Source organism: Dendrobates tinctorius, unplaced genomic scaffold (assembly GCF_039654945.1).
Source record: "Dendrobates tinctorius isolate UK_male_01 unplaced genomic scaffold, ASM3965494v1 ptg000166l, whole genome shotgun sequence".
Classification (NCBI taxonomy): Eukaryota; Metazoa; Chordata; class Amphibia; order Anura; family Dendrobatidae; genus Dendrobates; species Dendrobates tinctorius.
The window spans coordinates 13,538,058-13,563,722 of NW_027361833.1; the positions used below are offsets into that span (position 1 = coordinate 13,538,058).

General features: G+C 45.8%; 1 protein-coding gene across 1 annotated transcript in view; it reads right to left on the reverse strand.

Annotated features, from left to right (window-relative positions):
* The window catches only part of CFAP47 (cilia and flagella associated protein 47), a 926,770-nt gene that overhangs the window by 170,066 nt on the left and 731,039 nt on the right, over positions 1 to 25,665 (reverse strand). The window contains exon 56 of the mRNA XM_073550693.1: positions 15,327 to 15,431. Within this exon, the coding sequence (XP_073406794.1) occupies positions 15,327 to 15,431 (105 nt within the window). The remainder of the gene's footprint in view (positions 1 to 15,326; positions 15,432 to 25,665) is intronic.

A 25,665-nucleotide genomic window follows, 5' to 3' on the forward strand; every position in this document is an offset into this window, starting at 1 on the left:
AGAGGTAAAGATTGCAAATGCTGGGGCCCTGCCCAAGCAAGGGGGGCCCACTCGTGGGCGTCGGTACTGGCACTGGGCCCCTCATAGTACAGCGGTGTGTCTGACGGCGGGTGTGCACCACCGCCGTCAGAGACACTTGATTGCACTATGAGGGACCCTGTGCCAGTGCCCGCGCCCAAGAGTCGGCCTACCCACCTGTCCAGGGCAACGGCACTCGCACGGTGTCGTGCGCTAGGTGGTGACCCCGGCCATGGGGGGGGAGGCAGCACAGTTAGGGAGTTTTAGAAAGTGGCATATGTTGATGTTGGACATTCAACTGATGCAAAAGGCGAAATAGGTGAAGTACCAGGAAGAGGTGGACCAAAGCAAGCCATTTTTCTGTCACCCTATGTGTCATCAGGGGAAGGTGGGACAAAATCCTTGGAAACCCATGCGTGGTTCATTTTAATGAAGGTTAGATCATCCACATTTTGGGTTGACAGACGGGTCCTTTTTTCTGTCAGGATTGATCCAGCTGCACTGAAGACTCTTTCCGATAGCACACTTGCAGCTGGGCAAGCGAGCTCCTGTAAGGCATATTGGGCCAATTCAGGCCAGGTGTCCAGTTTAGCGGCCCAATAGTCAAAGGGGAATGACCTGTGTGGGAGAACATCGATATGGGAGGAAAAGTAGTTTGTAACCATAGTTGACAACTGCTGTCTCCTGTCACTTTCCATCAATGCAGTATTACCAGTTGTGTGAGCGGTATTTGAAAAATCAGTCCACAACATTGTCATGAAACCCCTGTCTCCAACGCCACTTCTGCTGTGTGCACCACGAACACCTCTGCCAAGCTGCCCCCGGTCCGTACGGCTCGTGTGAGAACCATCACCGCTGCTGTGTGCTGGGAATGCCTCAAGCAACCGATTTACCAGAGTTGCTTGTTTCTTAGCCAATATTAGGTCAAGGTTCTCCTGTGGCATGATGTTTTGTAATTTGCCTTTATAGCGTGGATCCAGGACGCTGGCCAACCAGTAGTCGTCATCGTTCATCATTTTGGCAATGCGGGGGTCCCTTTTTAGGATCCGCAAGGCATAATCTGACATGTGGGCCAATGTTCCCGGTGTCAATGATACACTGCGAGTGCTGGGTGGAGGAGCACTTTCTGGCAAATCCACATCCCTCCAGTCACGCACAAACCCTGTACCAGACCTTGCCACGCCAACATTTTCACTTGCCCCACGAGATGCATCCTCCTCCCCTAAGTAATCATCCCCATCATCCTCCTCCTCCTCCTCCTCTTCTTCCTCCACCTCGTCCAGGAGAGGTCCCTGAGCAGACAATGGCTGAATGTCATCAAGGATTCCCTCCTCCTCTTCCTCCTCATCAACATTGGCTGCAGACGCCTGCTCCTTAAGGTGCGTCAAAGTTTGCATGAGCAGACGCATAAGTGGGATGCTCATGCTTAGGATGGCGTCGTCTGCGCTTACCAGCCGTGTGCATTCCTCAAAACACTGAAGGACTTTACAAAGGTCTTTCAGCTTCGACCACTGCACGCCTGTCAACTCCATGTCTGCTCTCAAAGTGCCTGGCCGTGTATCCTCCCACAAATGCATTATGGCCTGCCTCTGCTCGCACAGCCGCTCCACCATGTGCAGGGTGGAGTTCCACCTTGTTGCAATGTCGATAATGAGGCGGTGGTTGGGAAGGTGGAGCAATCGCTGCAGCTTCTGCATACGAACGGAGTGTACAGGCGACCGGCGGATGTGCGCGCACAGTCTTTGCACCTTCTGGAGCAGGGCTGTTAACTCCGGATAATTTTTGAGGAAGCACTGCACCACAAGGTTCAAGGTGTGAGCCAAGCAAGGTATGTGGCTGAGTTTTGAAAGGGCTATGGCTGCCACAAAATTACGGCCGTTATCACTAACTACCTTGCCTGCCTCAAGATGTACACTGCCCAGCCATGACTCAGTTTGTCGCTTCAAGTACTCGGCCAGCACCTCGGCGGTGTGTCTGTCGCCCAAACACATCATCTGCAGCACAGCCTGCTGATGCTTTCCACTAGCTGCTCGATAGGGGGACACATCGTGTGCAACAGTGGCAGCTGCAGATGGAGTGCTCGTACGACTGCGCTCTGTGGACGAGCTGTCGCTTCTGGAGGAGGAGGAGGAGGGTCGAACGCCTACAGCCAACTGTTTCCTATACCGTGGGCTAGGCAGCACTGTCCCACCACCGCTGTCCCCTGTGGACCCTGCATCCACCACATTAACCCAGTGCGCAGTGATGGACACGTAACGGCCCTGGCCATGCCGACTGGACCATGCATCAGTTGTGAGGTGCACCTTTCCGCTCACTGACTGCTTGAGTGCATGGACAATGCGGTCTTTCACATGATGGTGGAGGGCTGGGATGGCTTTGCGAGAGAAGAAGTGGCGACTGGGTAGGTCATAGCGTGGTACTGCATAGGCCATGAGTTCGCGGAAAGCTGTGCTTTCCACCAACCGAAAGGGCATCATCTCAAACGAGATTAGTTTGGCAATGTGGGCGTTCAAACCCAGTGTACGCGGATGAGAGACTGAGTACTTTCTTGACCTACTCATAGTGTCTGGGAGGGTGAGCTGGACTTGAGAGCTGCATATGGTGGAAGTAGCGGTGGACAGGGCGGACTGAGAGAGGGTTGATGATGGTGATGGAGTTGGTGTTCTTTCTGATGGCCTAGAATCAGTCTTTCGTTGATATAACAGTGGGATTCCCTGACTGCTGTGGCCTAGCAACGACACCTCAACATTTGCTGCTGTGCTAACCGGTGGGCTTACAGTGGGGGAAACAATGTAGCGTTGCTGACTACCTTCGTTGTGATCAGTTGCACATGTGGCACTTGAGGTTTGGTGTTGTGTCCACGCTTGCAAGTGCATGCTGGTTAAATGTCTAAGCATGCAACTGGTATTCAAATTTTTCAGATTTTTCCCTCGGCTAAAGGTCTTTGCGCACTTCTTACAGATAACCTTGGCCTGATCATGAGGATTTTGTTCAAAAAAGTGCCACACTGCACTCTTCCTACTTTGGCAGACATTTTGCGGCCTAGCACGCTGTGATCTTTTGACCCTCTGGACAAGCTGTCCAGCAACTCTTTTGATGTTTGGAACCTGTCTTTGGAGTGCTCCGGGCCTGCCAGATAACAGCTGTTGCGATGTCGATGTCTGCTGTGGATGCTCATCTGAGCTATTGGAAGCAGCACCCTCTTCCCCCAATGGATGCCAATCTGGGTCAACAACTGGGTCATCCATCACCTCCTCTTCTATGTCATGTGCACCTTTCTCTGTGTCACCGTGTATGGTGGTATAGTGTGCGGGAAGGGGCACCTGAGTCTCATCAGGGTCAAAATCTGGCTCTGTACACTGCGAGGACAATGTAGTGCTCTGAGTGAATGTACCAGCAGAATCATCCATCAGCGGCTGTGCATCAGTGCACTCCATGTCAGATTCATCTTGGCCTGGGTAATTCACCATTTGACTTGATAATCCAGGCATGGTATGTGAAAACAGCTCCATGGAGTAATCAGTAGTATGGCCTGCGTCATCCTTCAATCTTGGTTGGGGTGAAGGACACAAGGAAAGGTGTGGTTCATGAACATGAGCCTCCAATGACGACTCAGTGCTTTTACTTTTTACAACTGAAGAAGAGGAGGCGATAGAGCTGGAGGCTGAGTCAGCAATGTAAGACAAAACTTTTTCCTGATGCTCTGCCTTTAAAAGCGGTTTGCCAACTCCTAGAAAACTAAGCGTTCGAGGCCTTATGTAGCCAGACGATGACGCAGGGTCAGCACCTCCTGCATTCGGTCCTATTTTGCTCTTGCCACTACCATCAGATCCACCACCAACACCATCATTACCAGCTGCCAACCCCCGCCCAATTCCACGGCCTCTTCCACCAGCCTTCATTTTTGGTAGAAATGTAGACAAAATCCAACAAACTATATAGTAATGTAAAACAAGGTACAAGGTGTCTATAGGACAGGGGAGTTTTAGAATTTCTGCACACACTTGTGGACAGTGGACACTTGTGGATTGTGTGCGGCCCACTGATATCTGAGCGCTATGTGACACGCTCGATGGCACAGCTGCCTGTGACCAAAGTGACGAGAGGATAATGGAGATTTTGAATCTCTGCGTACACTTGTGGACAGTGGACACTTGTGGATTGTGTGCGGCCCACTGATATCTGAGCGCTATGTGACACGCTCGATGGCACAGCTGCCTGTGACCAAAGTGACGAGAGGATAATGGAGATTTTGAATCTCTGCGTACACTTGTGGACAGTGGACACTTGTGGATTGTGTGCGGCCCACTGATATCTGAGCGCTATGTGACACGCTCGATGGCACAGCTGCCTGTGACCAAAGTGACGAGAGGATAATGGAGATTTTGAATCTCTGCGTACACTTTTGGACAGTGGACACTTGTGGATTGTGTGCGGCCCACTGATATCTGAGCGCTATGTGACACGCTCGATGGCACAGCTGCCTGTGACCAAAGTGACGAGAGGATAATGGAGATTTTGAATCTCTGCGTACACTTGTGGACAGTGGACACTTGTGGATTGTGTGCGGCCCACTGATATCTGAGCGCTATGTGACACGCTCGATGGCACAGCTGCCTGTGACCAAAGTGACGAGAGTATAATGGAGATTTTGAATCTCTGCGTACACTTATGGACACTGGACACTTGTGGAGTGTGTGCGGCCCACTGATATCTGAGCGCTATGTGACACGCTCGATGGCACAGCTGCCTGTGACCAAAGTGACGAGAGGATAATGGAGATTTTGAATCTCTGCGTACACTTTTGGACAGTGGACACTTGTGGATTGTGTGCGGCCCACTTATATCTGAGCGCTATGTGACACGCTCGATGGCACAGCTGCCTGTGACCAAAGTGACGAGAGGATAATGGAGATTTTGAATCTCTGCGTACACTTGTGGACAGTGGACACTTGTGGATTGTGTGCGGCCCACTGATATCTGAGCGCTATGTGACACGCTCGATGGCACAGCTGCCTGTGACCAAAGTGACGAGAGGATAATGGAGATTTTGAATCTCTGCGTACACTTGTGGACAGTGGACACTTGTGGATTGTGTGCGGCCCACTGATATCTGAGCGCTATGTGACACGCTCGATGGCACAGCTGCCTGTGACCAAAGTGATGAGAGGATAATGGAGATTTTGAATCTCTGCGTACAGTTTTGGACACTGGACACTTGTGGATTGTGTGCGGCCCACTGATATCTGAGCGCTATGTGACACGCTCGATGGCACAGCTGCCTGTGACCAAAGTGACGAGAGGATAATGGAGATTTTGAATCTCTGTGTACACTTTTGGACACTGGACACTTGTGGATTGTGTGCGGCCCACTGATATCTGAGCGCTATGTGAAACGCTCGATGGCACAGCTGCCTGTGACCAAAGTGACGAGAGGATAATGGAGATTTTGAATCTCTGCGTACACTTTTGGACACTGGACACTTGTGGATTGTGTGCGGCCCACTGATATCTGAGCGCTATGTGACACGCTCGATGGCACAGCTGCCTGTGACCAAAGTGACGAGAGGATAATGGAGATTTTGAATCTCTGCGTACACTTTTGGACACTGGACACTTGTGGATTGTGTGCGGCCCACTGATATCTGAGCGCTATGTGACACGCTCGATGGCACAGCTGCCTGTGACCAAAGTGACGAGAGGATAATGGAGATTTTGAATCTCTGCGTACACTTGTGGACAGTGGACACTTGTGGATTGTGTGCGGCCCACTGATATCTGAGCGCTATGTGACACGCTCGATGGCACAGCTGCCTGTGACCAAAGTGACGAGAGGATAATGGAGATTTTGAATCTCTGCGTACACTTTTGGACAGTGGACACTTGTGGATTGTGTGCGGCCCACTGATATCTGAGCGCTATGTGACACGCTCGATGGCACAGCTGCCTGTGACCAAAGTGACGAGAGGATAATGGAGATTTTGAATCTCTGCGTACACTTTTGGACACTGGACACTTGTGGATTGTGTGCGGTCCACTGATATCTGAGCGCTATGTGACACGCTCGATGGCACAGCTGCCTGTGACCAAAGTGACAAGAGGATAATGGAGATTTTGAATCTCTGCGTACACTTTTGGACACTGGACACTTGTGGATTGTGTGCGGCCCACTGATATCTGAGCGCTATGTGACACGCTCGATGGCACAGCTGCCTGTGACCAAAGTGACGAGAGGATAATGGAGATTTTGAATCTCTGCGTACACTTGTGGACAGTGGACACTTGTGGATTGTGTGCGGCCCACTGATATCTGAGCGCTATGTGACACGCTCGATGGCACAGCTGCCTGTGACCAAAGTGACGAGAGGATAATGGAGATTTTGAATCTCTGCGTACACTTTTGGACACTGGACACTTGTGGATTGTGTGCGGCCCACTGATATCTGAGCGCTATGTGACACGCTCGATGGCACAGCTGCCTGTGACCAAAGTGACGAGAGGATAATGGAGATTTTGAATCTCTGCGTACACTTTTGGACAGTGGACACTTGTGGATTGTGTGCGGCCCACTGATATCTGAGCGCTATGTGACACGCTCGATGGCACAGCTGCCTGTGACCAAAGTGACGAGAGGATAATGGAGATTTTGAATCTCTGCGTACACTTTTGGACACTGGACACTTGTGGATTGTGTGCGGCCCACTGATATCTGAGCGCTATGTGACACGCTCGATGGCACAGCTGCCTGTGACCAAAGTGACGAGAGGATAATGGAGATTTTGAATCTCTGCGTACACTTTTGGACACTGGACACTTGTGGATTGTGTGCGGCCCACTGATATCTGAGCGCTATGTGACACGCTCGATGGCACAGCTGCCTGTGACCAAAGTGACGAGAGGATAATGGAGATTTTGAATCTCTGCGTACACTTTTGGACACTGGACACTTGTGGATTGTGTGCGGCCCACTGATATCTGAGCGCTATGTGACACGCTCGATGGCACAGCTGCCTGTGACCAAAGTGACGAGAGGATAATGGAGATTTTGAATCTCTGCGTACACTTTTGGACACTGGACACTTGTGGATTGTGTGCGGCCCACTGATATCTGAGCGCTATGTGACACGCTCGATGGCACATCTGCCTGTGACCAAAGTGACGAGAGGATAATGGAGATTTTGAATCTCTGCGTACACTTGTGGACAGTGGACACTTGTGGATTGTGTGCGGCCCACTGATATCTGAGCGCTATGTGACACGCTCGATGGCACAGCTGCCTGTGACCAAAGTGACGAGAGGATAAGGGAGATTGGATTGCTTTTAAAAAAGCAGTTTGCGGAGCAGTGGGTAAACAGCAATGCCAGCGTGTCAGGAAGCCTTAAAAGGCAGCCCAACAACCAACACCACTGATACACCACAATATAGCCTCCCCTTGCACTGCACACACAGTGACTTGTGTGTTGTGCAGGCCAAATCGCTAGCAGCAGAAGCAGTTTTTTTGTCTTCTTCCCTGCCTAACGCTCTCCCTACAGAATCAGCAGCAACCTCTCCCTATACTAAGATCGGCAGAAGTAAGATGGCGGTCGGCGTGCACGCCCTTTTATACCCCCTGTGACGCCCACCAAAGCAAGCCAATCACTTGCATGCCCTTCTGAAAGATGGTGGTGACCCGTGCCTATGTCATCACGTTGTCCACAGTGTCCGTGGATCCTGATTGGCTGAAAAAGAGCGCAAAACAAACTTTTGAAACTCGACTTTGGCGCGTAAGTCGCCGACCTCGTGGCCGACCTCATCCTAGGGTCGGGTTTCGTTTCATGAAACCCGACTTTGCCAAAAGTCGGCGACTTTTGAATTTTTTCGACCCGTTTCGCTCAACTCTACTCACCACATATCTAGATAAGTTCCTTGGGGGGTCTAGTTTCCAAAATGGGGTCACTTGTAGGGGGTTTCCACTGTTTAGGTACATCAGGGACTCTCCAAACGTGACATGGCGTCCGATCTGAATTCCAGCCAATTTTGCATTGAAAAAGTCAAACGGCGCTCCTTCCATTCTGAGCTCTGCCATGCACCGAAACAGTCGTTCCCCCCCACAAATCAGGTATCAGCGTACTCAGGACAAATTGCACAATAACTTTTGCAGTCCAATTTCTCCTGTTACCCTTGGTAAAATAAAAAAAATTGAACCTGAAGTATTTTTTTTGTGAAAAAAAGTTAGATGTTCATTTCTTTTTAAATATTCAAAAAAATTCCTGTGACGCACCTAATGGGTTAATAAACTTCTTGAATGTGGTTTTGAGCACCTTAAGGGGTTCAGTTTTTAGAATGGTGTCACTTTTGGGTATTTTCTATCATATAGACCCCTCAAAGTGGCTTCAAATGTGATGTGGTCCTAAAAATAAAATGGTGTTGTAAAAATGAGAAATCGCTGGTCAACTTTTAACCCTTATAACTTCCTAACAAAAAAAAATTTTGGTTCCAAAATTGTGCTGATGTAAAGTAAACATATGGGAAATGTTACTTATCAAGTTTTTTGTGTGCCGTATCTCTGTGATTTAAGGGCATATAAATTCAAAGTTGGAAAATTGCGAAATTTTCAAAATTTTTGCCAAATTTCCATTTTTTTCACAAATAAACGCAAGTTATTTGAATTAAATTTTACCACTAACATGAAGTACAATATGTCACGAGAAAACAATGTCAGAATCACCGGGATCAATGGAAGCATTCCAGAGTTATGACCTCATAAAGGTACAGTGGTCAGAATTGTAAAAATTGGCCCGGTCATGAACGTGCAAACCACCCTTGGGGGTGAAGGGGTTAATCACAAAGCCTGTTATATAGTATTTGGTTGGATTTTGGTAATCCTGTGATATTTATCTGGCTGGTTTAACCAGACATTGTTTCTGACTAGTTAGGGGTTAATAGGGTTTATTTAGGAACAGCCGTCAGTGAGCGGGGGCGCCACTTTGCAACCAAGATAGGGTGCCAACCTACGTTGTCAGGAAGGGGTGTAGTAGGGAACGATAGGGTGAAGTTGTCCTCTACATATCTATTGTAACAGTACTTGACCAATTTTTCTGGCCTGGCCTGGTGTATTCTAGTTGATTTGATTATCGGGTATTTTATTGTAAAATAATTAAAAGTTAAATTTTAAAGGTATTAGTTTTTTCTGTGAGCCATTTGTTCTATATACCTATCTATCACATTCTATTTTCTGGATTGCTCTTTGTTTTCCAAAACCTATTTGATCGACAGCAGGTTGCAAGCTACAGACCCCTCATTCATTGCTCTTTAGTAAACTCCTCATCATTCCTTATCACTATCAGCAACAGTGAGTCAATATACGGGAACATGTGTGACCTCTTATATAAGTTATATGTGGTCTAATAGACATTAGGAACTACTATTTGTTTTTGAAGGTAGTAGTGGGCCCCCCTTGCCTGATTATCACAGGTTGTTTATCGAAGGTTTCTGGCAATCACAGCATTTACAGGACACTATGATAGGTCTTAAAGGGGTTGTCCGGGCTTTTCACATAATCTCAGTACATATCTGGGCTGCAGAATTATGACAATAAGTAATTTACTTTCTGTCACTAGTTTGCACGGTTTTCTAGATATTCTGAACAGAACGTCCAAGGGGGGGTGTTATGGCATTGAAATGAGAACTAGTCGTAACCTCCTACTCTACTCCAAACATGCCCTCTATAGCAACAACCCCACCCTCCATAGCTACAGGCCCTCCCCGTCCACATAAAGAAGCCTATCCCTCCTCACACAGTAATGAATTCTTCCCCTCCAGCAGCCTCACTGCACCAAATCTGCTGCTGTGTGAAGACATCAGTGACACAGAGCTGTCTCATTCATACAGCAGAGGCTTTGTCACAGAGCAGATTACATCAGTGACTGCCATCCCCTGTGCAGATTAGAATACAGGACGATTTTCCCTCCTCATCACTGGTTTCACTTTCCATAGATATAGATAACTGTGTGTGTCTGGGGGAGGAGCAGCTCTCTGCACTGAGGCTGCTGGAGGGGAAGAATTTTTTACTGTGTGAGGAGGGATAGGCTTCTTCATGTGGACGGGGAGGGCCTGTAGCTATGGAGGGTGGGGTTGTTGCTATAGAGGGCATGTTTGGAGTAGAGTAGGAGGTTACGACTAGTTCTCATTTCAATGCCATAACACCCCCCCCTTGGACGTTCTGTTCAGAATTTCTAGAAAACCGTGCAAACTAGTGACAGAAAGTAAATTACTTATTGTCATAATTCTGCAGCCCAGATATTTACTGAGATTATGTGAAAAGCCCGGACAACCCCTTTAAGAGCTATTCTTTATCTGTACAGAAAATTTCTTGAACAACAATTCTACACTTTACTTAGTAATAAAAACTACCATTTTTATGAAACTTTTTTTTTACCAGCTTTTGGTCTGAGTGTGTATATATTTTGAGAGTTTATGTAATTGTGTATGTGTATATTAAAAGAGTGCATGCAATTATGTACTACATTTACTACAGTACTACAGTATGTGTGCATAATGAATGAGTATATATATGCTTGTAAATAGTAAGTGAATGTACTTAATACTCCTAAGGGTTTCTGTCATTTGCCAGCCAATCTCTTTTTTTCCCTAAGGACTGCACCTTTGGTTTTACACTACAAGATAATAGTAGTTTAATCCTTTTAACCTAAACCAAACCACATATTTTAAATAATTTTTTGTCTGCAAGACATTGTTTTAAATCATCTCCACCAAAGATCCTAAAGGTACTGTCACACTTAGCAATGTACCAGCGATCCCGACCAGTGATATGACGCGGTCAGGATCGCTGGTACATCGCTAAGTGGTCGCTAGTGAGCTGCCACACAGGCAGATCTCACCAGCGACATCGCTGGGGACAGGGGTCACTACTTACCTGTCACACCAGGCGATCCTGCGTCCTCCCACCCGGCTCCACGCTCGTCATCACAGCAGGAAGCGCCGCAGGAAGCTGACGACGAGTAACAGTCCAGGACGTTCTCGCGCGATCAGCAATAATCAGCGGGGGAGCGGGTTGTAGGTAAGTATCACACACAGCGATATCGTTAGCAATATCGCTATAACATCACAAGTTATAGCAATATTGCTAGCGATATCTCTTAGTGTGACAGTACCTTAACCCTATCACTTTGCTTGAAAGCTTATCTATTTCTAGGTTTATTGAAAATATCTATGTAAATTACTTAACACATGGCGTTTTATTATCCTTTTTCCATTTGCATGCAGTAAAAGTTCTATATCGTAGATGTACTCAACAAGAACTGTAATAAGATGAAATCTCGTTTATTCTCTGAGCTCCTTTCAGAGTTTGCTATTAAAAGAATTATGATATCCAAGTGCTTCGTCATCTATCAATGTGAAGTCACTTGACCTACAAAAGCCTCATGCTCTTCTTCCAGACTAAATATGCATGTCTCTTTTTGCTTGTTCCTACTTATGATAATATAAAGCCAGGGCATATCATGCCAGCAGATGGAATGATTGTGTGAACTAATCAATACCTGTTCAAAACTGCCATCATAACATTCTTATATCTTAATAAACACCTGTATGTGGCACAAATGTTTCTAACATTTAAAATGAACTTTGAAAGTGATATAAATAAGTCATGACTACAATGGTAAGGCATTGCTTTCCTAACACTAATTCACCTTTGGATCCTCTAATCACAACCATCATGGGCATGAAAGACTTCCTCATTCAATCCAGGTCATGGTAGGACTTCCAGGAATCATATACATGAGCACATCTTACTTGCCTTGGTATGTGAAATGAAGTCAGGTGTATTTAGCACAACTTTATTTGCTTCATTGCACATGCCCAGACATGCAGGATGTGGCACCACAATGTCCACCCTTATGATCTATAACTGTCACACCGTCTGCCCTTATGAACTTTGCAACATCACCTCATACTTGTTGACTCACTTGGGTATACATACAGGTTTTTTTTCAATTCTGCTCACAAGTGTTTGATTGGATTGAGGTCCGTGGACTGTGGAGGCCATTCTAACACCTCTACTTCATTGTCATTGAACCATTTCTTTGCCGATCTTGACTTATGGTTCGTGTTGTTGTCCTGTTGGGACACTATGTTGTCCTTTTTATACCCATAGAACCTGAGTTTACCAAGTAACTCATCTTGTAGGATACTAACATATAGCTCATCATTGAAACCACCATCGATCCTGGTCAAGTATCCAATGCCTTTGGCTGTGAAACAATCCCATCTCATCAGGCTCCCTCCACTGAACTTGACATTTCCTTAAATTTCTTAATCCTCCTTTTCCCTTCTTTCGTTCAGACCCATTTGCACTTATCAGAGCCTAGACTATTGACTTTCATCTCACCATTCCAAATTACACGTTTTCAAATCTTTAAATGTTCACTTTTCGTACTTGTTTGCAAACTCGAGCCGACGCTTTTTAAGAAAATATTAAAGTTGAAGCTTCTTCACCTTTTCTTGGGCAACGATTCCAGACTTGTGTAATGTGCATCGCATGGTGCTTGCATGGACATCTGTGATCTCACTATTATGATGCATACTAGCCACCTCCACTGCCGTGTTTGTCGCGCCAGAGCTATTAGACCTTGGGATGAGCCGACTTGTTGACGCCGATATTTTGCCTGGACGCCAACCTTTTGGCTCCTGAAAGGATAGGCAGACTTCTTTACATATTCTTCCAACTGTCATAGCACTCACATTATATATATATATATATATATATATATATATATATATATACACACACACACACACACTGCTCAAAAAAATAAAGGGAACACTTAAACAACAGAATATAGCTCCAAGTAAATCAAACTTCTGTGAAATCAAACTGTCCACTTAGGAAGCAGCACTGATTGACAATCAAATTCACATACTGTTGTGCAAATGGAATAGACAAAAGATGGAAATTACTGGCAATTATCAAGACACACTCAATAAAGGGGTGGTTCTGTAGGTGGGGACCACAGACCACATCTCAGTACCAATGCTTTCTGGCTGATGTTTTGGTCACTTTTGAATGTTGATTGTGCTTTCACACTCGTGGTAGCATGAGACGGACTCTACAACCCACACAAGTGGCTCAGGTAGTGCAGCTCATCCAGGAAGGCACATCAATGCGAGCTGAGGCAAGAAGGTTTGCTTTGTCTGTCAGTTTAGTGTCCAGAGGCTGGAGGCGCTACCAGGAGACAGGCCAGTACACTAGGAGACATGGAGGGGGCTGTAGGAGGGCAAAAATCCAGCAGCAGGACCGCTTCCTCCACCTTTGGGCAAGGATGAACAGTAGGAGCACTGCCAGAGCCCTGCAAAATGACTTCCAGCAGGCCACAAATGTGCATGTGTCTGCACAAATGGTTAGAAACTGACTGCATGAGGATGGTCTGAGGGCCCGACGTCCACAGATGGGGGTTGTGCTCACAGCCCAACACCGTGCAGGATGCTTGGCATTTGCCACAGAACACCAGGAATGGCAAATTTGCCACTGGCGCCCTGTGCTCTTCCCAGATGAAAGCAGGTTCACACTGACCATGTGACAGACGTGACAGAGTCTGGAGATGCCATGGAGAGCAATCTGCTGCCTGCAACATCCTTCAGCATGATTGGTTTGGCAGTGGGTCAGTAATGGTGTGGGGTGGCATTTCTTTGGAGGGCTGCACGCATATATTAAACTCAAAATCTGTAGTAGCCCGGTCTATACAAATCCACAGTTCTCACCCAATTTGAGGATTGGCAAATTTGTCACTGGCGTCCTGTGCTCTTCACAGATGAAAGCAGGTTCACACTGAGCACATTTGACAGACGTGACAGAGTCTGGAGACGCCATGGCGAGCGATCTGCTGCCTGCAACATCCTTTCAGCATGACCAGTTTGGCAGTGGGTCAGTAATGGTGTGAGGTGGAATTTCTTTGGAGGGCCGCACAGCCCTCCATGTGCTCGCCAGAAGTAGCCTACTGCCATTAGGTACCGAGATGAGATCCTCAGACCCCTTGGCCCTGGGTTCATCCTAATGCAGGACAATGCCAGACCTCATGTGGCTGGAGTGTGTCAGCAGTTCCTGCAAGATGTAGACATTGAATCTATAGACTGGCCCGCCCGTTCCCCAGACCTGAATCTGATTGAGCACATCTGGGACATCATGTCTCGCTCCATCCTCCAATGTCACGTTGCATCACAGACTGTCCAGGAGTTGGCAGATGCTTTAGTTCAGGTCTAGGAGGAGATCCTTCAAGAGACCATCCGTTGCCTCATCAGGAGCATACCCAGGCATAGGACAGAGGTCGAATGCTGGACTGAGTGAGAGTAGATATATTAACCCTTGCAGGTGCAACCCCAAGCCACGTGCTGAGAAGTGGGTACGTGACACTGTCCACTACAGAGACACTGGCAGACCTGATCTGGGTTTGCTAGGAACCAGCAACTCTGTCATGCTAGCTAGATAACCAGCAATCATGACATAGCACTATTTAGCCATCACAAAAGAAGACAGAAGCGATAATAAACTGCCCCTGTCTTCTTCCCAAGGTCCCTGGCTGAATCTGACAGCTGGAGACAGGTCCTGCTTCTGCTAGACTGCAGGATCAGGAGATTTAAATTTACAATAGGAGAGGGGTTAAAGCCCTGAACCAAAGTGTGTAAATTTACGATGTTTTGTTATAACCAGGTTAATGTTTGGTCCAGTCTGGGACAATCAGAGTACCTGAAAAGTCCTGCTAAGAATATAAATAGATCAGCGACTTCGGAAATCAAGTGAAGTCATCATTAAGTAGGACAAACTGTCCCTACATTACATTAAACTGGAAATTTTTGGATGCAAGGTAATACTATTCCTAATAGTATTGTGTCAGACAACCAAGAACCATTGATATCTATGCAAATAATAGTTATGATGCTATCATACTTCAAACCGGTATTACCATTTTATTTACCCACCGAACATGAATGCATGAAGGATGATATATCTAACAAAATATGGTATAATTAGGACCTAAATATTGAAGAAAAACAAGCTGACAAGTTCTTGTTTGGGTAATTAATGGTTCTACCATTAAATGTAATGGATTAAAGGCTTGATGTAATGTGATTTATGGTGACCTGATTGTTTATGTCTGTTGATTATTAATGATATAATCATATCACAATTCATCTTTACCTCACCGCTATTACTGGATGTCAACAATGATAATCTCATCCTACTGTGTACAGTATAACGAAATGCAAATATGAGCAAGACATACTGTAAATCATGTCTGCCTTCTAGAACCTACCTGTGGGTTTCTAAAAGTTATAGATGCTGTTTGAGTTCCTTTCCCAAGAGCTGATGGACAGAACTGAATGGGGACTTCTGTAGTGGAATTAGGAGGCACTAAAATCTGTAGGACACAAGAGAAGACTGTTGGTACAGTAGAAGCAATAACTTTATTTCTTTTGTATTACATGTATTTGTTTTCACAAATAAGAACTAATAGGCCTATAGACCCAATATTTTACTTTACAAAAGGGAAATTATTATTAAATAATGAAAAACTTTTAAAAAAAATTATGTAAAAAAACATTCTTAACAACTATGGTAGTCATTTGCACAATAAATTTTTACCAATATTTCACACTCAGAATGTCCACAATGGTATAGCCCAAAGCAATTTGTATTGTTTTTGACTGGTGACTGTTAAAAATAAACTGTGTAGTATTAGATATTGCATCATAAATCAGAGACTTGACAATAGTTTGGATTGAATGAGATTTGGTTGATGAAACTCCCATTGATCATGGAAAAAGAAAAAAAAGAAAACATATAAGAACTATGAGTCTGTCTTCAGTCTTCAAGATAGCAGTATGCTTCTACCTCTTTGATCTGTTGATCAGTGTAGGTCTGTGCACTCCAACAGATCAGAACTTCTGACACTTCTCTATGACACGCTAATAGTTTTGTAACAGTATAGTTTTACTTCAAATGTTTTCAATTAAAGCGGTTTATCAGGCCTGGAAGAATTTTTGGCAGGCACTGTATCATATTGTGTGACATATATACACTGTTGGGATTCCATTCTTTGCCAGTTCAAGAGATTATCATATTATTTGTATATTTGTAGTTATGTACCGATTAGCTTCTCTCGCTTATTTCAATTAACATTTAGGGTGTGTGCACACGCTGCAGATTCTGCTGCAGATCAGCAGCGGTTTTGGTCCTGCGGATCCACAGCAGAATTAGCTGCGTTGTACAGTACCTTTATAAGCCTATGGGAATTGAAAACCGCTGTGCAGACACTGCGTAATTTTCCGCGCGGATTTGCTGCGGTTTTCAATCCGCAGAAAGAAATGACATGTCAATTCTTTTCTGCGGATTCCATCTCCTCCATTGAAGAGATGATAAACCGCAGGGCAAAACCGCAGGCTAATCCGCAGATAAACTGCAGGTCTTTTGACCTGCGGATTTACCTGCGGATTTAGCAAAATCCACGCGGATCAATCCGCAGCAGAATCCGCAGCGTGAGAACACACCCTTAAAAGGGTTTTCTTGGACAGCCATTCATTTCTGCAATTACTCTATAAGACTGCATCTTGCCCAATCGTAACAGTGAGCAATATGCACACTGTTAGGATTTTGCTTTGTTTCAATGCTGGAGATGTCATCATGTGATTGCATACTTGAAGTCATGTGCCAACAACAGTATCTTCTCTTTCTCTCAATGTACTATTGAAAGAAGCAGGAAAGGAGCGACTCGGCATGAGGCAGAAAGAATACAAATGACATCTGAGAAGTCACATGTCGACCTCTTCTGCAGGTAAACAGCGCAGAATTCCAACAGAGTGCTGCCTGCATTTGGCAAGATCTAGTCAGATAGTGACTGCAGAAAATCATGCCTGGCCCGTTATGCTAAAAACTTGCGGTATTTTCCTCTGCTTTAGATTTTATAATTAGATCTGCAAGTTGTTTTACCCCATGTGATTTGCATATATTAAAAATTGTTTCCTATTAATAATAATAAAAATCTATGTTTTAAAAAACACAGAACCCTTCTGAGGGCAGGACAGTGTAGCATATGTGTTCAGCAATATAGCTTTCCAAGAAATAATCCAGTCCACCTTTTACATAAGACTTCCTTGCATTAGTCCACTTATCTCTCCCCTCACCTATATCTGTATTTGTAATATAAAAGTATTTGAGTGAGTGATATGATTGCCTATGTTTGGATCTAGAAGCTGCTTTTCTTTCCCTTTAGAAAGTGCTTTTGTACTTCTAATAATGAAAGATATAATTTAAAGAAAATAAAAGATGTATTTACATTTATCAACACCACAGTCACTTATATTTTTTCACAACTTCACTACGAGAAATATTCACTTAGGCTGGTTTCACATTTGCGTTTTTTAGCGCTGGAAAAAAACGCATATGTGCGCATGCGTTTTTTCCCCTATATTTAACATGGGTGCGCATACCTGCGCGCTTGTAAGCGCATGTATGCGATTTTCATGCGCTGCGTTTTTTTGGGGTGTGCGTTTGTATTTTCCAGACGCAGCATGTTGCATTTTTTGGCCCTGCAAAAAAGCGCATGCGCACATATGCGCACGTTTTGCGCTAAAAATGGCCATTATAGCCTATGGATGCGCATATGTGCGCACTGGCATGCTCATGTATGCGTTTTTTTGCATATGCGTTTTTTTTTTTAAACCATGGAATTTAGGGGTTTGGGTTAGAGTTAGGGTTAGTTAAGGGGGTTTAGGGTTAGGGTTAGGGTCAGGGTCAGGGTTAGGGTTGGGGTTTGGGTCAGGGTTAGGGTTAAGTATGGTTTTGTTAAGGGTTAGGGTCAGGGTTAGGGTCAGGATTAGGGTTAAGTATGGTTTTGTTAAGGGTTAGGGTCAGGGTTAGGGTTAGGGTTAGGGTCAGGATTAGGGTTAAGTATGGTTTTGTTAAGGATTAGGGTCAGGGTTAGGGTCAGGATTAGGGTTAAGTATGGTTTTGTTAAGGGTTAGGGTCAGGGTTAGGGTTAGGGTTAGGGTCAGGGTTAGGGTTAGGGTTAGGGTTAGGGTTAGGGTTAAGTATGGTTTTGTTAAGGATTAGGGTCAGGGTTAGGGTCAGGATTAGGGTTAAGTATGGTTTTGTTAAGGGTTAGGGTCAGGGTTAGGGTTAGGGTTAGGGTCAGGGTTAGGGTCAGGATTAGGGTTAAGTATGGTTTGGTTAAGGGTTAGGGTCAGGGTTAGGGTTAGGGTTAGGGTCAGGGTTAGGGTTAAGTATGGTTTTGTTAAGGGTTAGGGTCAGGGTTAGGGTTAGGGTTAGGGTCAGGGTTAGGGTTAGGGTCAGGGTTAGGGTTAGGGTTAGTTAGGGTTTAGGGTTTGGGTTAGGGTTAAGTATGATTTGGTTAAGGGTTAGGGTCAGGGTTAGGGTTAGGGTTAGGGTCAGGGTTAGGGTTAGGGTTAGGGTCAGGGTTAGGGTTAGTAAAGTCATGGTTTGGGTAGTGTGAGGGGCCACCTAAAAATGTTGGAAAAAAACGCAAACGCGGTAAAAACGCACTAAAAACGCATACAAACGCATAAAAACGCTGCGTTTTTTTCATGCATGCTCATAAAAATGCTTGAAAAAAACGCAGCAGTTGTATGCTTATGTATGCGTTTTTTCAATGCGTTTTTTGCGGGAAAAACGCGCTGCAAAAAAAAGCAAGTGTGAAACTAGCCTTAAATATCACTTTTACAATTATGTGATAAGCAATGGTCGAATTATTTTTTTAAAAATAGGAGTTTACTTACAGAAGTAGCTTTCAACTAAGAACTATAATATAATTTCATTTTTTTAATAGTCCACAATATAAATTGCCTTTACAAATCAATAGCCATTAAGCATGCAAGCATTGCACCTATGTACCATAAGGGTAACCAAAAATACAACTCCAATAGCATAATCTCTCTATAGTCTGTCATCTTTTGAGCTCAATTTAAACTGCCTATATAGTCATATGTGGGACTTAGCCCTTATAAAAATCCTCTATGCACTGCAGTTTTCACTTGCTCATCTTTTCAGCTTGGCCAAGGTCTCAGCATACTATTCCAGCCCTTACAATTATCGTGCTGCATATATACCCATATATTGACTAATGGTCCATGCATGCACACAGTGCCAGTGCGGGCACAAAATGTCAGTGCCGGCACACTCTGATCCCTCTCTCCTGCCTGCAGCACATACACAATAAGCTGAAACACAGAAAACATTTTGGGATTTCTCTCAAAAAATAAATTGGATTACATATAACAAGGCATCACTCTTTTCTACTTTCTATGACCTGAATACCCATATTGCCCACAAACGTTGATCCAATCACAGGATCCCTTATCTTTTTCCAAAAATTAAAGACACTAGCTTTAGCCAAAATGTTGTGTCACCTGATTTAAAAATATTACATTTTGGAAAAAAATTTGAGTGTTGCCTCCTTTTTTGATTTTCAGAGATTGAAGAACAGCTGGGTCTTATGTACTAAACCCACTAGAAGAGGACCGAGATTTGATACTAGTGTCCTGCCCAACACCCCCCTTTTTCAAAACTTGGCATAAGTCATCATTGTTTAATTTTTAGATATCGAACAAATGTTCCTTCAAAGCCCAGAGTCTCAAACACATGGCCGCGGGAGGCAGCATGCGCGAGGCTCCGGAGCTCCCAAGACATCCTTGGGATAGCATAGAACACACTGAAAATTAAGCAAAGTGTCAGTATAAGGGTGTGATCACACTGGCATATAGCATCTGATTATTCACATGAGAGAGAATTGGATACTATAGGCAAATTACCCTTGGCTCAAACTCTGCAGCAAGCATGATCCCAGTATCATTTTACTGTGATCCAATTCTCTCAAATATGAGAATTAGATCACAGGTTTGGAAAAGATGCAGTGATTTTTTTCTCATGCCATCTCAACATGACAGAAAAAAAACACTAGTTGCACTGCTCCATAGTATAACATTGTAGTCAGTGGTAGCATATGAAATATCGGATAGCACTCGCCCAATTACTGTATATGCTGGCTACTCACCAGTGTGAGTGAACCCTAAAACTGACAGATTTAATGCACTGCAGTAGAGTTGAGCGAAACGGGTCAAACAATTTCAAAAGTCGCCGACTTTTGGCAAAGTCGGGTTTCATGAAACGAAACCCGACCCTAGGTCAGCCACGAGGTCGGCGACTTACGCGCCAGAGTCGCATTTCAAAAGTTTGTTTAGCGCTCTTTTTCAGCCAATCAGGATCCACGGACACTGTGGGCAACGTGAGGACATAGGCAGGGGTCACCACCATCTTTCAGAAGGGCATGCAAGTGTTTGGCTTGCTTTGGTGGGAGTCACAGGGGTTATAAAAGGGCGTGCACGCCGACCGCCATCTAACTTCTGCCGATCTTAGCATAGGGAGAGGTTGCTGATTCTGTAGGGAGAGCGTTAGGCAGGGAAGAAGAAAAAAAAACTGCTTCTGCTGCTAGCGATTTTGCCTGTGCAACACACCAGTCACTGTGTGTGCAGTGCAAGGGGAGGCTATATTGTGGTGGATCAGCGGTGTTGGTTGTTAGGCTGCCTTCTAAGGCTTCCTGACAGCTGCATTGCTGTTTCCCCACTGCTCTGCAAACTGCTTTTTTAAAAGCAATCCCAATTTTTTTTTTTGTCCTGCTGAGGTACTGAGCGTGCATTTATTCACACCATACAGCGGTGTACGCTCCTCACACAGTACCGTGTAATGGCTGTTATCACAGCCACAGTGAAGCTATCTGTGTGTCACTGTGGAGGACTTGCTCCGTTCTTACAGACCTACACTCTAGGGAGATTCCTATTCTGCCCAATTCTACAATTCACTTTTTTCACACCTGTGCCATCGAGCCTGTGACATAGCGCTCTGATATTCAGTGGGCCTCACACAATCCAAAAGTGTCCAGTGTCCACAAGTGTCTGCAGAAATTCAAAATCTCCCTTATCCTGTAGTCACTTTTTTCACACCTGTGCCATCGAGCCTGTGACATAGCGCTCTGATATTCAGTGGGCCTCACACAATCCAAAAGTGTCCAGTGTCCACAAGTGTCTGCAGAAATTCAAAATCTCCCTTATCCTGTAGTCACTTTTTTCACACCTGCTGCATCGAGCCTGTGACATAGCGCTCTGATATTCAGTGGGCCTCACACAATCCAAAAGTGTCCAGTGTCCACAAGTGTCTGCAGAAATTCAAAATCTCCCTTATCCTGTAGTCACTTTTTCACACCTGTGCCATTGAGCCTGTGACATAGCGCTCTGATATTCAGTGGGCCTCACACATTCCAAGTGTCCAGTGTCCACAAGTGTCTGCAGAAATTCAAAATCTCCCTTATCCTGTAGTCACTTTTTTCACACCTGTGCCATCGAGCCTGTGACATAGCGCTCTGATATTCAGTGGGCCTCACACAATCCAAAAGTATCCTGTGTCCACAAGTGTCTGCAGAAATTCAAAATCTCCCTTATCCTGTAGTCACTTTTTTCACACCTGCTGCATCAAGCCTGTGACATAGCGCTCTGATATTCAGTGGGCCTCACACAATCCAAGTGTCCAGTGTCCACAACTGTCTGCAGAAATTCCAAATCTCCCTTATCCTGTAGTCACTTTTTTCACACCTGTGCCATCGAGCCTGTGACATAGCGCTCTGATATTCAGTGGGCCTCACACAATCCAAAAGTGTCCAGTGTCCACAAGTGTCTGCAGAAATTCAAAATCTCCCATATCCTGTAGTCACTTTTTTCACACCTGCTGCATCGAGCCTGTGACATAGCGCTCTGATATTCAGTGGGCCTCACACAATCCAAGTGTCCAGTGTCCACAAGTGTCTGCAGAAATTCAAAATCTCCCTTATCCTGTAGTCACTTTTTTCACACCTGTGCCATCGAGCCTGTGACATAGCGCTCTGATATTCAGTGGGCCTCACACAATCCAAGTGTCCAGTGTCCACAAGTGTCTGCAGAAAATCTAAATCTCCCTTATCCTGTAGTCACTTTTTTCACACCTGTGCCATCGAGCCTGTGACATAGCGCTCTGATATTCAGTGGGCCTCACACAATCCAAAAGTGTCCAGTGTCCACAAGTGTCTGCAGAAATTCAAAATCTTCCTTATCCTGTAGTCACTTTTTTCACACCTGTGCCATCGAGCCTGTGACATAGCGCTCTGATATTCAGTGGGCCTCACACAATCCAAGTGTCCAGTGTCCACAAGTGTCTGCAGAAAATCTAAATCTCCCTTATCCTGTAGTCACTTTTTTCACACCTGCTGCATCGAGCCTGTGACATAGCGCTCTGATATTCAGTGGGCCTCACACAATCCAAGTGTCCAGTGTCCACAAGTGTCTGCAGAAATTCAAAATCTCCCTTATCATGTAGTCACTTTTTTCACACCTGTGCCATCGAGCCTGTGACATAGCGCTCTGATATTCAGTGGGCCTCACACAATCCAAAAGTGTCCAGTGTCCACAAGTGTCTGCAGAAATTCAAAATCTCCCTTATCCTGTAGTCACTTTTTTCACACCTGTGCCATCGAGCCTGTGACATAGCGCTCTGATATTCAGTGGGCCTCAAACAATCCAAGTGTCCAGTGTCCACAAGTGTCTGCAGAAAATCTAAATCTCCCCTGTCCTATAGACACCTTGTACCTTGTTTTACATTACTATATAGTTTGTTGGATTTTGTCTACATTTCTACCAAAAATGAGGAAGGCTGGTGGAAGAGGCTGTGGAATTGGGCGGGGGTTGGCAGCTGGTAATGATGGTGTTGGTGGTGGATCTGATGGTAGTGGCAAAAGCAAAATAGGACCGAATGCAGGAGGTGTTGAGCCTGCATCTTGATCTGGCTCCATAAGGCTTCGAAGGCTTAGTTTTCTAGGAGTTGGCAAACCGCTTTTAACGCCAGAGCATCAGGAAAAAGTTTTGTCTTACATTGCTGACTCAGCCTCCAGCTCTATCGCCTCCTCTTCTGAAGTTGTAAAAAGTAAAAGCACTGAGTCGTCATTGGAGGCTCATGTTCATGAACCACACCTTTCCTTGTGTCCTTCACCCCAACCAAGATTGAAGGATGACGCAGGCCATACTACTGATTACTCCATGGAGCTGTTTTCACATACCATACCTGGATTATCAAGTGAAATGGTGAATTACCCAGGCCAAGATGAATCTGACATGGAGTGCACTGATGCACAGCCGCTGATAGATGATTCTGCTGGTACATTCACTCAGAGCACTACATTGTCCTCGCAGTGTACAGAGCCAGATTCTGACCCTGATGAGACTCAGGTGCCCCTTCCCGCACACTATACCACCATACATGGTGACACAGAGGAAGGTGCACATGACATTGAAGAGGAGGTGATGGATGACCCAGTTGTTGACCCAGATTGGCATCCATTGGGGGAAGAGGGTGCTGCTTCCAATAGCTCAGATGAGGAGCATCCACAGCAGACATCGACATTGCAACAGCTGTTATCTGGCAGGCCCGGAGCACTCCAAAGACAGGTTCCAAAAATCAAAAGAGTTGCTGGACAGCTTGTCCAGAGGGTCAAAACATCACAGCGTGCTAGGCCGCAAAATGTCTGCCAAAGTAGGAAGAGTGCAGTGTGGCACTTTTTTGAACAAAATCCTCATGATCAGGCCAAGGTTATCTGTAAGAAGTGCGCAAAGACCTTTAGCCGAGGGAAAAATCTGAAAAATTTGAATACCAGTTGCATGCTTAGACATTTACCCAGCATGCACTTGCAAGCGTGGACATAACACCAAACCTCAAGTGCCACATGTGCAACTGATCACAAAGAAGGTAGTCAGCAACGCTACATTGTTTCCCCCACTGTAAGCCCACCGGTTAGCACAGCAGCAAATGTTGAGGTGTCGTTGCAAGGCCACAGCAGTCAGGGAATCCCACTGTTATATCAACGAAATACTGAATCTAAGCCATCAGAAAGAACACCAACTCCATCACCATCATCAACCCTCTCTCAGTCCGCCCTGTCCACCGCTACTTCCACCATATGCAGCTCTCAAGTCCAGCTCACCCTCCCAGACACTATGAGTAGGTCAAGAAAGTACTCAGTCTCTCATCCGCGTACACTGGGTTTGAACGCCCACATTGCCAAACTAATCTCGTTTGAGATGATGCCCTATCGGTTGGTGGAAAGCGCAGCTTTCCGCGAACTCATGGCCTATGCAGTACCACGCTATGACCTACCCAGTCGCCACTTCTTCTCTCGCAAAGCCATCCCAGCCCTCCACCATCACGTGAAAGACCGCATTGTCCATGCACTCAAGCAGTCAGTGAGTGGAAAGGTGCACCTCACAACTGATGCATGGTCCAGTCGGCATGGCCAGGGCCGTTACGTGTCCATCACTGCGCACTGGGTTAATGTGGTGGATGCAGGGTCCACAGGGGACAGCGGTGGTGGGACAGTGCTGCCTAGCCCACGGTATAGGAAACAGTTGGCTGTAGGCGTTCCACCCTCCTCCTCCTCCTCCAGAAGCGAAAGCTCGTCCACAGAGCGCAGTCGTACGAGCACTCCATCTGCAGCTGCCACTGTTGCACACAAGGTGTCCCCCTATCGAGCAGCTAGTGGAAAGCGTCAGCAGGCTGTGTTGCAGATGATGTGTTTGGGCGACAGACACACTGCCGAGGTGCTGGCCGAGTACTTGAAGCGACAAACTGAGTCATGGCTGGGCAGTGTACATCTTGAGGCAGGTAAGGTAGTTAGTGATAACGGCCGTAATTTTGTGGCAGCCATAGCCCTTTCAAAACTCAGCCACATACCTTGCTTGGCTCACACCTTGAACCTGGTGGTGCAGTGCTTCCTCAAAAATTATCCGGAGTTAACAGCCCTGCTCCATAAGGTGCAAAGACTGTGCGCGCACATCCGCCGGTCGCCTGTACACTCCGTTCGTATGCAGAAGCTGCAACGAATGCTCCACCTTCCCAACCACCACCTCATTATCGACATTGCAACAAGGTGGAACTCCACCCTGCACATAGTGGAGCGGCTCTGCGAGCAGAGGCAGGCCATAATGCATTTGTGGGAGGATACACGGCCAGGCACTTTGAGAGCAGACATGGAGTTGACAGGTGTTCAGTGGTCGAAGCTGAAAGACCTCTGTAAAGTCCTTCAGTGTTTTGAGGAATGCACACGGCTGGTAAGCGCAGACAACGCCATCCTAAGCATGAGCATCCCACTTATGCGTCTGCTCATGCAAACTTTGACACACCTTAAGGAGCAGGCGTCTGCAGCCAATGTTGACGAGGAGGAAGAGGTGGAGGGAATCGTTGATGACATTCAGCCATTGTCTGCTCAGGGACCTCTCCTGGACGAGTTGGAGGAAGAAGAGGAGGAGGAGGATGATGATGGGGATGATTACTTAGGGGAGGAGGATGCATCTCGTGGGGCAAGTGAAAATGTTGGCGTGGCAAGGTCTGGTACAGGGTTTGTGCGTGACTGGAGGGATGTGGATTTGCCAGAAAGTGCTCCTCCAACCAGCACTCGCAGTGCATCATTGACACCGGGAACATTGGCCCACATGTCAGATTATGCCTTGTAGATCCTAAAAAGGGACCCCCGCATTGCCAAAATGATGAACGATGACGACTACTGGTTG